We start from the raw sequence: 14,031 nt of genomic DNA on the forward strand, positions 1-14,031 counted from the left end.
GATTACAGGCGTGAGCCACCGCGCCCGGCAATACCTCACTCTTTACTGAGCCTGATGTTTCTAGGTCTGGAGACTCTCTGATTCAGTTTCTCTAGAAAATAAATTGATAGGACAGTGTCTAACTGGTCCTCATACAGACTGCCACTCAATGCTGCTATTCAACAGCATATTTCACATTTGCTTTCAGAGATACATGGTTATTCCAAATTACTGAGACTTACTTTGGGTTCTGCAGCAAGAATCAGAATGCTTCCTGATAGTATCTCCCCGCTGCAGGTACAGAGGTTTCATTTTATGATGTTGCTAAGTTGGTTTCCCTGGGGGCCTCTCTCTCTCTGCCTCTCTATAATCAGTCACCAAGTCTCTAGACATACCTCCTTAATAGCTCTCTTCATTCTCTTTCCTGATTCCCATTGTAATCACTTAATATAGATCCTCATCATTTTTCTCCATGTATACTAGAATAGTCTTTTAACTTGTGTAGTAGGCAGAATTTTAAGATACCCTCTAGGATTCCTGTCCCCAGGTTATTTAATCAATCATTAACTTAGATAATGCTATAAAAGGACTTTACAGATATAATTAGGTTACTAATCAGCTCACTTTAAGATAGGGAGATTACTGAGTGGGCCCAATGTAATCACTTGAGCCCTTAAAAGCAGAAGAGGAAGGCAGAGAGATTCCAAGGAGAAATATGTAGAGGTCCACATGCTAGGACCACAGAGAGGCCTCTAGTAGCTGACAGTCCAGCTGACAGCCAGGAATAAACAGGAACCTCAGATCTACAACTGCAAGGAACTGAGTTCTGCCAACAATCTTAGTGAGCTTGGAGGTGAATTCTTTTCCAAGCTTATCAACTAGAGCCCAGCCAGCCAACACTTTGATTTCTGCCTTGTAAAATCCAGAGCATTACTAGAAAACTAGTAACAGCCAACTTGGACTTCTTACTTATAGAAGGGTGAGATAATAAATGTGTGTTGTTTTAAGCTGCTAAATTTGTGGTAATTTGTTATGGCAGCGATAGAAAAATGTAACTTATCTCCCCACTTTGAGTCTTGCCCTTTTTGATCTAATCTCCCAACTGCTGCTAGAGCTAAAAAATAAAATGTATTTTTACATTTAGAATACTGCTGAATTCTAAAAAATACAAATCTGATTAATCTGCTGCTTGTTAACACAAGTTATATCCTTAACATATTATCTATATGTAATTTTATAAATAACATTGTGTGTCTGACTTTGGTTTTATGAATTGACTTTTGCTTTTAAATCTGATCAGTCACCTTTCTCAGTTGGTACTTTAAGTGGTCATCCATGTCCAATGGAGAAGAAATAATAGGGCATATCTAGAAATAGCTAGAAATTCAGTTATGAAGAGAATTATGATCATGTGAGAAAGAGAAGGTCAACAAAGACTGGTTACAAAAATGAGAAAGATTGAGAGGACTGGAAGTATTGAGAAAAATAAAATAGGCATTGTGCTTTTTGATATATGTGTGTGTGTATGTGTGCACTTATGTGTAAGCATGTGTGTGTGTGTATATATATATAAATATGTAACACATATATTTTAAATGTATTTTTATAGAAAATGGCACATGCCCATGGGAAAAAAAATCAACCGTTACAGAAGAGTTCAGGCCAAGAGTCCAAAACTGGCAACTTATAGATAAATTCAATTAGTCAAAGGGCTTTACTGTACTCATACAGTATCAATTTACTATACTCATACAGCATTTTAAATTTATTTATTCATTTTGAGACAGGGTCTTGCTCTATCACCCAGGCTGGAGTGCAGTGGCATGATCACAGCTCATCGCAGCCTTGACCTCCTGGGCTCAGGTGATCCTCCTGTCTCAGCCTCCCGAATGGCTGGGACTGCAGGCGTGAACCACCATACCTGGCTATTTTTTGGGTTTTTGTGGAGATAGAGTCTCGCTATGTTAACCAGTCTGGTCTCAAGCTCTTGACCTTAAGTGATCTTTCCACCTTGGCTTTCCAAAGTGCTAGGATTACAGGTGTGAGCCACCATGGCTAGCCAGTATTTTTAAATTTTATTAATTTAATTTAATTTTAATTTAATTTTTGTTTTATTTTATTTTATTTCTGAGACAGGGTCTCATTCTGTCTCCCAGGCTGAAGTGCAGTGGCGCAATCATGGGTCACTGCAGCCTCGACCTCCAGGGGATCAGGTGATCCTCCCGCCTCAGTCTCCAAAGTAGCTAGGACTACAGGCATGCACCACCATGCCTGGCTAATTTATCTGTTTTTCGTAGAGATGGGGTTTTGCCATGTTGCCCAGGCTGGTCTTGAACTCTGGGCTCAAGAAATCTGTCCTCCTTGGCCTCCCAAAGTGCTGGAATTATAGGCATGAGCCACCATGCCCAGCCCAATATTTTATTTTTAAATCTGAATTTGAATGACTTCATGGGTTCCAAATCTGCCTGTTTGACATAGTCTCAGCCCATATCTCATCCTTTTCTAGTTTTACAACTGACCTCATTCATTCATTTGTGATTCTTGTTTTGTTTTTAGTCAAATGAGTTTGTAATCTTGGCATAAAGTATAAAGTCCCTACTACCTCCACAAATCCTCAAGTTTTATGCCCTAGAGCAAGATTTCTCAACAGTGGTAATATAGACATTTTGAAATGGATAATTCTGTTTTGGGGGGTGCAATCCTGTTCACTGTAGGATTCTCAGCAGCATCCTGGGTCTCTACCCACTAGATACTCCCTAGTCACATCCCTTACTTGAGACAATTTAAAATGTCTCCAGACACTACCACCCTAGGGGACCAAATTGCTCCCAGTTGAAAACCACTGTCCAAGAGAAACCCGTGATAAGAATTTCTAAGGTATCCTTCTAGACAATTTCTATGTCAGTAATAGCAAGTTGTGCAAATAGTAAAGTTTGTGTCTCCATTCCCCCCCTTTTTTTTTTATAATTTATATCTACCTTTAACAATTTATCATAAGTATTATTCCTTGTTCTTACAAACAAATAAATGTGCTATATGCCATACTTTGAAACAGTGGAAAAGATTTTCACTATATGGAACTATCATAATTTAATCAACCATGTTATGGAACTATCATAATTTATTTAATCAACCATGTTCTCGGTCCCTTGCTTCCCCCCCAACCCCTGGATTTTTTTTCACCTGTGTGCATGGATAAAGCTAGAGAAAGGAAACCTCTCTGACAAACTGATGAAATACAAGGATGAAGAGAGATTACTGGTGTATGGAGGCAGCAAGAGTTAAAGGGCTTTCTCTGCCAATGCTGCCGTTTGCTTTGTTGCTTTGCAATTTCTTTGTTTTGTTTTGTTTTGTTTGAGACAGGGTCTCACTCTGTTGCCCAGGCTGGAGTGCAGTGGTACAATCTCAGTTCACTGCAGCCTCAACCTCCCAGGCTCAAGTGATCCTCCCACCTCAGCCTCCTGAGTAGCCAGAACTACAGGAGTGTGCCACCTGGCTAATTTTTATTTTTTTATAGAGGCAGGGTCTCCCTATGTTTCCTAGGCTGATCACTGAACTCCTGGGCTCATGCAATCTACCCACCCTGGCCTCTCAAAGTGTTGGGATTACAGGCATGAGCCACGGCGCCCAGCCTGCAATCTCTTTCAAAAGCAAGGACTGGGCTACAAAACAGCAGACCACTTTTCCTGATAATCCTTGCTTCATGCTAAGAAAAGAGTTTACAAAGAAGGGGGATTTGAGATCACACACGGAGAGACTTGAGTGGATAAAGATGATTGTGATGGCAAGGAAGGAAATCAAATGTACAGAGAGATTAGAAAGGAACCTGTAATGATAAGGGCAAAACAGTCACAAATATCTGACAGTCAACCTTTCCTTTTATTTCATTTCTAATCATGGACCTGATTATAGTTATCTTCCATTACTTGGGTGGTGATGCATTCAAACAGAACCAGCTCCCTTGCTGCACAGCATCATACTCCCCCACAGCGGGGCCAAGCAGATGGGGTCCAGAGGCATGCTCTGATGTTCTAAGAGTAAAATGTATTCCTGTTGCTAATAAGTGTCCCAGGCTTGGCAGGTCATAGGTTGCACCATCCTGTGACTCTGGTCTTTTTGTTGATGAATGGGACTCATGGAGAGTAAGATCTGGACAACCTGATCTCTTTTAGCAGGTTTTATCAAATTCACTAAACATATAATTATGTTGTTATGAAATAATATGGCTGTGATTTTATGCATAATTTTCTCATAACTCATCAGGATTTCATTAATAGTTCCAAAAGATGCCTCAGACCCTCCTGTAGAAAGAACCATGAAAAGTAATATAATACAAAATTTAAAAAAAAAGACAACTCATACCTTTTGGTGCAATTTTGTTTGGTTTGTTGCTTTGTGATCTCTTCCAAAGCAAGAATTGGGCTACAGAATAGCTGTCCACTTTTCCTGATTATTCTTTGCTTCATGGCAGTTAGACTACTCCATTCTCGAACAAATCTCAAAATCTGGCAGAAAATGAGATAATAAAAAGAGTTAACAGCTCACAGTCATCTTCCTTTGAAAGTGAGCCTATTTATAACATCAGAAAACTGCTCTTTTGTTATGTCCCCCAAATAGGCTTTTGAGTTCCACAACCTAATGCTTTCTTCAATTTGACGCAATTTTCATATCTTTATTGTGAACTACCTACAGCATTCTCAAGAGATACTTTTTTTTCCTTTTTGATAGGTCTTGCTCTGTTGCCCAGGCTGGAGTGCAGTGGCATGATCACGGCTCACTGCAGCCTTGACCTCCAGCAGTCCTCCTGCTGCCTTAGTTTCCTAAGTAGCTGGGACTACAGGCACATGCCACCACACCTGGCTAGTTTTTCTATTTTCTGTAGAGACAGGGTCTCACTATGTTGCCCAGGCTGCTCTTAAACTCCTGGGCCCAAGTGATCCTCCTACCTCACCCTCCTTAAGTGTTGGCATTACAGGAGTGAGCCACCACACCCAGCCAAGAGATCTTTTTCAATCCAAAGCTTCTCTAAAGGCATGTTTCAGGACATGCAGTGTATGCCCTTAACACACATAGATCAACAGTGATAATATGCTCATTGAGACCAAAAAAGGTCTGGAAGTACATATCCCAGCTGGGGTCAAGGCAAAACTAGGTGACAGAATGATAGTGCAACATCTGAGAATCGCTTTGTAAATGATGCCTAAGTTTTCACAGGAAAAAAAAATCAATAAATCTGGGACATTTTTAGTAGGGTTACCAGTCAAGTATATATAACTGGCTATTTTTTGGGACTCTGAGAATCAGGATTAGATTATTCCAAATAAATAGCTTACTGTTCCCTTTTCATTTAAAACAGGTATAGCTGACCTATGGGCAATGCTTCATTTCCACTCAAATGGTAAAAAAAATAATCACCATTTTCTTGTAAAAATGGCACACAGCATGCTGGGTTAGCCCCTGCACATGATGACCCTTCTTGGCAGTGAAGGAAAATCAGCCACAGATGAGTGTTAAGACCTCCCTGGCAGGAACTTGGCCTGGAGCTGCATGCTGGTGCTTCTGCTAATGAATCAAGAATCACCCAATAAGGTATTATCTCTGCTCTTGGAATTTGTCATTGTTAGAACTTAACCTTAGTAGAAAAAATGTGATTCTAGCAGATACAAATATCACAGTTGCTAATCCTATGAATGAGAAATTAAATAATGTGAGGATAATTCTATCCACAGAAACAGCAACTGTAGGTGTGATCATTTGCCAAGGAAACAGATTTCACGTATATTCTTAGCACCGGGTAATTAATAGGCACCACCTAGACTGAAGAAAATGCAACCAGTGATTTGACTCTATAACATGACACAAAGTGCTTTTTTAAACTTAAACTCAAAATGATCATTAAAATTATTAAAACAAGTTTATTTAAAGTAAATAAAGCCATTTTATTTAAAACTATTCTTACCAGTGAGCGATTTTGTTTCAGCTGAAAGCTTGCTGGTAAATCTTCCCAAAGGTCTAATTTTATATCCAAAGGAATGAAATTACAGCTCATCTGTTTTCCACCCTGATGATAGATTAGGAAGACACTAACAATCCATTTTTGTATAGGCACTAGAAACTATTTTAAATGAAAATAATTATATTTTGACGCAATATGCCTAGTCTCCTAAAAGAAAAACTGAGCTGACACATTCTAGACAAGGGTCCACCAAAATGGCTCCTCTGGAGAAACTGTGAGCCAAGAAGGGGAGGCAGGCTCTCTACCACACTGGGTGCTTCCACTGCCCAATGCCTACCCCAAGTTTATTGCCTTCAGCCTGGAATGCTTTGTTTACTGCTGTGTCATACTCTTTTCTATTGACTAATCTTGGAAATATGTATCAAAACAATAAAATTATATACTGCAAATTAACATAGAAGAATATTATATCCTTGAAGTTAACAGTAGCACAACCATTCCCAAATTTGCAAATAAACTTCTTTATACTCACTGACAACATAAGTATCACATCAAAGAAGGGTATCAAGGAATAGTCTGAATAACCTTCACCAAATGATAAGTCTGTCCATTGTTACAGGAACAAGGAAGTAAAGAGAAGGCAGAAAGATCAATTCTAGAGAAGTTACTTAAAAATTTGCTCCCCCAAAGCAATGTCACAGTATCAGTCAATGAGGACTGTCTGCCAATAGTACCACCTGGAGAGTAAGTGGAACTGCATTTAGGTCCCAACCATCGGTGCACAACATCCTGAAATCTTTTTTTTCCCTTTTTTTTTTTTTTGAGACAAGGTATCACTCTGTCACCCAGGCTGGAGTGCAACAGTGTGATCTCGGCTCACTGCAGCCTCAACCTCCTGGGCCCATGTGATCCTCCCACCTCAGCCTCCCAAGTAGCTGGAATTACAGGCACAAATTCCACCACACCTGACTAATTTTTTTCTATTTTTTGTAGAGACAGGGTTTCACCATGTTGCCCAGGCTGCTGGGCTCATGTGATCCTAACACCTTGAACTCCTGGGCTCAAGTGATTCTTCCACCTCAGCCTTCCAAAGTGCTAGGATTACAGGAATGAGCCACCATGCCCAGCCTCTGAAATCTTAAGGGTACAAAGTAACCACATACAGCGGTGCAGTAGAGGTATTTCCTTTATAAATGGGAAGAATCTCTCATACGAAAATCTACTTTATCAATAGTTGAACTCATATTCTCTCAGTTAAAAAAAAAAAGTTACAGCTCCCACAATTACTTTAGAGAAAAACATACAAAAAGTACGCACTGATCAAAAATTTTGAGGCCAGGTGCAGTGGCTCACACCTGTAATCCCAGCACTTTGGGAGGCCAAGGCGGGAGGATCACGAGGTCAGGAGCACGAAATGAGCCTGACCAACATGGTGAAACCCTGTCTCTACAAAAAATACAAAAATTAGCTGGGCGTGGTGGCACGTGCCTGTAATCCCAGCTACTCTGGAGGCTGAGGCAGGAGAACTGCTTGAACCCCGGAGACAGAGGTTGCAGTGAGTCGAGATCCCACCACTGCACTCCAGCCTGGGCAGCAGAGAGAGACTCCATCTCAGAAAAAAAAAAAAAAAAATTGGTATGTAATTCTAAACCCTGATATAGACATGGGATTCTGGCTGAAATGAACAGTTCTAATATGACACAGGATGCTAAATGTCTGTTACTACTCTTCCTTTAAAGGGGTATCCTTTTAGGCAGTGAACTAGGAATTATTTTATTTTATTTTTATTTTTTTAGACAGAGTCTCACTCTGTTGCCCAGGCTGGAGTGCAGTGGCACAATCTTGGCTCACTGCAACCTGTACCTCCCGGGTTCAAGTGATTCTCCTGCCTCAGCCTCCCAAGTAGCTGGGATTATGGGTGCCTGCCATCACGCCCGGCTGATTTTTGTATTTTTAGTAGAGTCGGGGTTTCACCATATTGGTCAGGCTGGTCGCAAATTCCTCACCTCAGGTGATCCGCCTGCCTCGGCCTCCCAAAGAGTTGGGATTACACCCATGAGCCACTGTGCCCAGCCTTACTTCAGCTCTTTTAAGGTGAAAAGGAAAGCTTTCATTTCAGCTCTACTCTGGTTGTGAAAAGATATGTCAACAATTCATCTGCTCAGTGTCTTGTGTGTGGAAAATTATTTGGGTGATAACATTTTATGGTAAAGAGACATGTAAGTATTTAGAACAGTCATAAAACTATATTTGATACCATTAACAGAAATGTCAAGAAGAAGCAGGCTACTAGGCTGGCGGCAGAGCCTGAATACGGGTGAGCGAGGTGGTCGCTGTGGTTTGGTTTGGCAGCAGGTGCATTATACCCTCTATCAGGAGCCTGCAGTTCTCTGTCTGCACCCCAACAGGGATACAACACTGATCAGGTAATCCAAGAGGCAGAGCTTTCAGTGTATAGAGTTAAAAAAGATTAAAGAATTTAAGGGCTTCTGGATTTCTGTGGTATGCTCTGCCTGGTGTCTGTCCTTTGGTTTTGTCTACCTTCAAGCCCCTCTTGGGACCATTTCTCTGTCCCTCTCCTGTGATGGTCTGAGAAAGAAGCATGGCCTAAAGCTCTCCCAACATGGGGGATGAGGGTGGCTCAGGCACTTAAACCTGCCTCAAGATGAATAAAGGAGTCACTGGTGTTCCCTGTAGCCTGGTTCACCATGTCAGAGGCTCCACATGGTAGATCAGGCTCCACACCTGTAAGAGGAGAATTGATTACTGCCTGGCTTGGTTCTTGGTGTCTCTCTCTCAGTTATTGTCCTATGCTAGAGGCTGCTTGGGGATGCTGGTATTCATGATCCTAGCCATCTCCTCCTAAGAGAAGATTATTACATGGTACACTATCTATCTATATCTATATTTGGTTTAGTAGAAAACCTGTAACGGAAAGTTTGGTCATCTCCAACATATTATCTTTTAAACATCGATATAATGGACCATGAGTTTTAAAAGTTTCAAATACTATCTTATTATACTTATAAAGATTAGAAATTTAAAACTTTAGGCCGGGCGCAGTGGCTCACATTTGTAATCCCAGCACTTTGGGAGGCCGAGGCAGGCAGATCACGAGGTCGGGAGTTCAAGACCAGCCTGGACAACACAGTGGAACCCTGTCTCTACTAAAAATAGAAAAATTAGCTGGGTGTGGTGGTGGGCGCTGCAATCCCAGCTACTCGGGAGGCTGAGGCAGGAGAATCGCTTGAACCTGGGAGGCGGAGGTTATAGTGAACCGAGATTGTGCCACTGCACTCCAGCCTGGGTGACAGAGCTAGACTCCGTCTCAAAAAAAAAAAAAAAAAAAAGAAATTTAAAATTTTAGACCAAATAAAAGTATTAATAATCTATCCAGGCCATAGATTCTCACTTTCAGAATGTCGTGTTTTCATACCAATAGCAAGATACTGTTTGCCTTTTCCACTCTCATTCTTTCACAAACGTACGGTGACTTTTTCCAGTGGCTACATGAAATGCTGTCTCAACAAACTGAACACAGAGACAGATACCGGAATCCCACTATTTTCCATTAAGACTTTAGAGAAAATTGCTAAACATGTAAAACAATGACAATCTTCTCACTAAATATTTTTTTGACTTGGAAAATATAATTATTTTAAATAAAAAAGTTATTTATATAAATATATAATGGGTTTATTTATCTTAAAATATGCATTTCCTCACTTAAAAATAATTGTTGGCCAAGCATGGTGGCTCACGCCTGTAATCCTAGCACCTTTAGGAGGCTGAGGTGGCAGACTGTTTGAACCCAGGAGTTTGAGACCAGTCTGGGCAACACAGCAAGACATTCTGTCTCAAAAAAAAAAAAAAAGACCCTCTCTCTCTAAAAAAAACAAACAACCAAACAAAAAAATGGCCAGGTGTGGTGGCTCACACCTGTAATCCCAGCACTTTGGGAGTCTGAGGTGGGCGGATCACAAGGTCAGGAGTTCGAGACCAGCCCAGCCAATATGGTGAAACCTCATCTCTACTAAAAATATAAAAATTAGCCAGGTGTGGTGGCAGGTGCGTGCAGTCTCAGCTACCTGGAGGCTGGGGCAGGAGAATCCTTTGAACCCAGGAGGTGGAGGTTGCAGTGAGCTGAGATGGTGCCACTGCACTCCAGCCTGGGCAACAGGGTGAGAAAAAAAAAAAAAAAGAAATAGAAAAATGTAATTGTTAATTATTCACATTTAAGTGAATAAATGAAAAAAAAATTTTTTTTTTTGAGACAGAGTGTCATTTTGTCGCCTAGGCTGGAGTGCAGTGGCACGATCTTGGCTCACTGCAACCTGTACCTTCCAGGTTTACACGAGTCTCCTGCCTCAGCCTCCCGAGTAGCTGGGATTAAAGGCACTCGCTACCACACCCAGCTAATTTGCGTATTTTTAGTAGAGAGGGGGTTTCGCCATGTTGGCCAGGCTGATCTCAAACTCCTGACCTCAGGTAATCCACCCACCTCAGCCTCTCCAAGTGCTGGGATTACAGGCGTGAGCCACCACATCCAACCATAAATGAATATTTTTGAGAAGCTCCATTTTAATTTCAAATATAGTAGACATCAATAGATATAACCTATATAAACAAAAGGTCTTTGGGGTTCTCAATAAATTTTAGGAGTGCAAAGAGGTCCTGAGTCTAAAAAGTTTGGGTACTACTAAGCTAGCCTATGGCAGGAATCAGCAATCATCTGACAAAAGCTTCCTAGCATTTACTCAACATGAATGGGCAGGTCTAGGCTTCTGTAAAGACGCTGCTGCTCCTGCTGCTGCAAGTGATCAGTGCAGGATTAACATTTATGGAGAGTTCATGTAGGCCAGGCACTGTCCTAAGTGCTTTACAGGACTCAGCTCATTTTATCTTTGCAACAAATCCTGTCTGCATTTTATTTTTTATTATTTTAACAATTTTTAATTTTTAAGGGTACAGAGTAGGTTTATATACTTATGGGATGCATGAGATAATTTGATACTGGCATACAATGTGTAATAATCACATAAATGGGGTAAATGGGGTATACCACATTTTACAGTTGAGGAAATTGAAGCACAGAGCAGTTGAGTAATGTGTCCAAGATTACATACTAACAGATTTTAACTGAGGCAGTCTGGCCCTGAAGTCTATGTTCTTAAAGACTGTGTGGTTTTACCTCTCATTGTCTTTAGATTTAACACAGAAATTTGAGAATTAGCTTTAAGGAGGAAAATAACTAGATGCTTATCTCATTGTTAATAAAATTAAGTATCTCCACTGAAAAGTGAAAAAAGGAAGTATTTTTTTATGTTTCAAGTTACAGACTCTGCATGATGCTTACCTTAGTATAGATGTGAATCCGGTCAGTATTCCTACTTGCACAAAACATTAAGGTGTCATACACTGGCAAAGTGTCTGAACTCTTCAACTGTTCTATTAAAGAAGACAAAAGAGAACCTGAAGGCTTATCTACTCTCTATCTAAAATAGCTTATTTTAATCATGTGTAGGTTAGAATGATGAAATAGCTATATCAAAAATATCAATATATTTAACAAAAAGTAACTGTCTAGCCTTGAAATAAAACTACCACAGTAGGCCATTGAAGAGCATATCGGCTTATATGGTAACCAATTGTTTTACATTTTTGCTAATGACCTAACAAGAAACAAACAGATTCAGAATTAGCTGAAAAAATACAAGTTAGGTAGGCATAAGGAAGAATTTCCACCAATAAGAGTTGTTATTGGTCTTGAAGTTTAGACTAATCTATTCCTTTTGCTAGAGTAGATTTGAGACTGAATAAGCACCATTTTGATTATTAGCAGCAACATCGCTATGTTGAGGGCCACTTAAATGCCTGATTCCCTGGAGCCTAGTGCCTGACATTCACAAAAGAAGATAAGTAGACAAGCTTCTTTTCTGATAATCTCTTCTTATTTAGCCCTTTCTTAGTCCTACTGTCCAATATATTTTGCAGGAGATACAGGATTATCAATGCAAGTCTAAATAATAATTAGAGTTAACATTTAGTGAGCACACACAATGTGCGAGGCACTGTTGTAGGTACATACAGTAATACCTTTCAGAAATAAATAGTGCATTTTACATAGGAAGAAACTGAGGCACGCTAACTTATGGTCACATGCCTAGTAAGAGGACATAAAACCTGCAAGCTGGCTCCAGAGCCTGTGCTCTTACCTTCTCTCACAGTTCCTCAGTGATCTTTTAAAGTACTTTCCCAGACCTAGAAGTCTATGATTTGTTTGCCATTCTACTTGGCAATGTCATCATACTATTATTTTTCTAATCAAGGCACTGACCACTTTACAAACCTGATTTATGAATTATTCCCTTATTTTGTAAATTCAAAAATGTACTTTAGGCCAGGCGCGGTGGCTCAAGCCTGTAATCCCAGCACTTTGGGAGGCCGAGACGGGCGGATCACAAGGTCAGGAGATCGAGACCATCCTGGCTAACACGGCGAAACCCCGTCTCTACTAAAAACACAAAAAATTAGCCGGGCGAGGTGGCGGCGCCTGTGGTCCCAGCTACTCGGGAGGCTGAGGCAGGAGAATAGCGGGAACCCGGGAGGCGGAGCTTGCAGTGAGCTGAGATCTGGCCACTGCACTCCAGCCTGGGCGACAAAGCGAGACTCCGTCTCAAAAAAAAAAAAAAAAAAAAAAATGTACTTTAACATCTCTGAAACTGGCATGTCTTACAGTCAATAACAACGATGGCATTTTACAATCATTGCTGGCCATGTGGCAGTTGTAAAACAGTTGTCTTTGCCTTAGTATGCATAAGCTGAGTCATAGCTGTAATACTATTGTCACTTCTACACTACACATGAGGTATATGCATTGTTGTTACTATATGTATTGACTTTATTACCTTTAAAATGTCTTTACATTTTTTCACTATGATTTGGTATTGAAATGAAAAGTTATCATATATACCATAAAACTTGGATACAGACCAGGAAAGCATAAACTTGATATTAAAGGAGCAAATGTGTATCACTGGAGGAATAACCAAAATATCTTATTTTCTTGTAAAGGAATAATGGAGTGCTTCATGGTACCAAAGGAAACGAGAGCTCTGCAAATAGAGGAAGATGTCTTACATTTGGTTACTGAGATGTTCAAAAGGGTTGCCTATTACATGCCAAAGAAAGCAACTGACAGCAGGAGAAATTGCCAAATCCCTCAGAGCACATGAAAGAAATGTCAAAGCAACAGAGGATGATGTGGCCTGGTCTGGGCTAACATTAAGGTATTGTGTCATAGCTTAATTGGCAGTTTTCTTTGAAGAACTATGCATTAATGCTTAAAGATCAGAAGCCATTCTTTGATAAAAATAACTGTAATAATTCCAAATCAGTTGATATTAATTCTTGATAGCTATCAGCTACATTAGGGAACATATTTATCTTTTCAGTGTTGCCATGAAGTGTAAATTAATGATTTGAGACTATAGATAATGCACCTATGGTTACTCTTCCAAACTCCTGGAATTCCAGAGAGAACAAAACTACAGTTCTAGAGTAGTACATATCACTCTGGTTCTAAAAGAGCATATGTAGGTAGAATAAGCATTTAACATAGTGTGCTTCCTTTGTTTTCTGTTTGTTTTTCATTGAAATTCATGTTAGTGGAAAGATGTGAAGCATACCTCTTATGTGGAATTCTCAGCCCAATGATCTGAAAAGTCAAAAAAGGGAAACAGGAATAGGTAAGGGGTAAATGCTGGCATTGTCTGGAGTGAATGAGGCCAAAGCAAATTTCATTGGCAGAACAGAACTTCAAAGTGATTTCTTTTTTTTTTTTTTTTTTGAGACGGAGTCTCGCTCTGTCGCCCAGGCTGGAGTGCAGTGGCCGGATCTCAGCTCACTGCAAGCTCTGCCTCCTGGGTTCATGCCATTCTCCTGCCTCAGCCTCCCCAAAGTGATTTCTAAAAAGCATTTGTAAGTACAAGCTAACATGTTTTCATCAAGAGACCAATGTACAACTAACAAGCCAATATTTCCCTGCCATAGATGAAGAGATCCATAGCCCCGTTGATGACATTTGCCAGGTGTTG

At 40.3% G+C, this 14,031-nt stretch overlaps 1 protein-coding gene across 11 annotated transcripts in view; it reads right to left on the bottom strand.

Moving 5' to 3' along the window:
- Window positions 1-14,031, bottom strand: part of ZRANB3 (zinc finger RANBP2-type containing 3) — a 308,526-nt gene that overhangs the window by 13,276 nt on the left and 281,219 nt on the right. For all 11 annotated transcript variants that reach the window (XM_031651750.1, XM_031651757.1, XM_031651752.1 and 8 more), the window contains 3 exons: window positions 11,292-11,383; window positions 5,939-6,040; window positions 4,342-4,484 (listed from right to left, as the gene is read on the bottom strand). In XM_031651750.1, the coding sequence (XP_031507610.1) occupies window positions 4,342-4,484; window positions 5,939-6,040; window positions 11,292-11,383 (337 nt within the window). The remainder of the gene's footprint in view (window positions 1-4,341; window positions 4,485-5,938; window positions 6,041-11,291; window positions 11,384-14,031) is intronic.

Source organism: Papio anubis, chromosome 10 (assembly GCF_008728515.1).
Source record: "Papio anubis isolate 15944 chromosome 10, Panubis1.0, whole genome shotgun sequence".
NCBI lineage: Eukaryota > Metazoa > Chordata > Mammalia > Primates > Cercopithecidae > Papio > Papio anubis.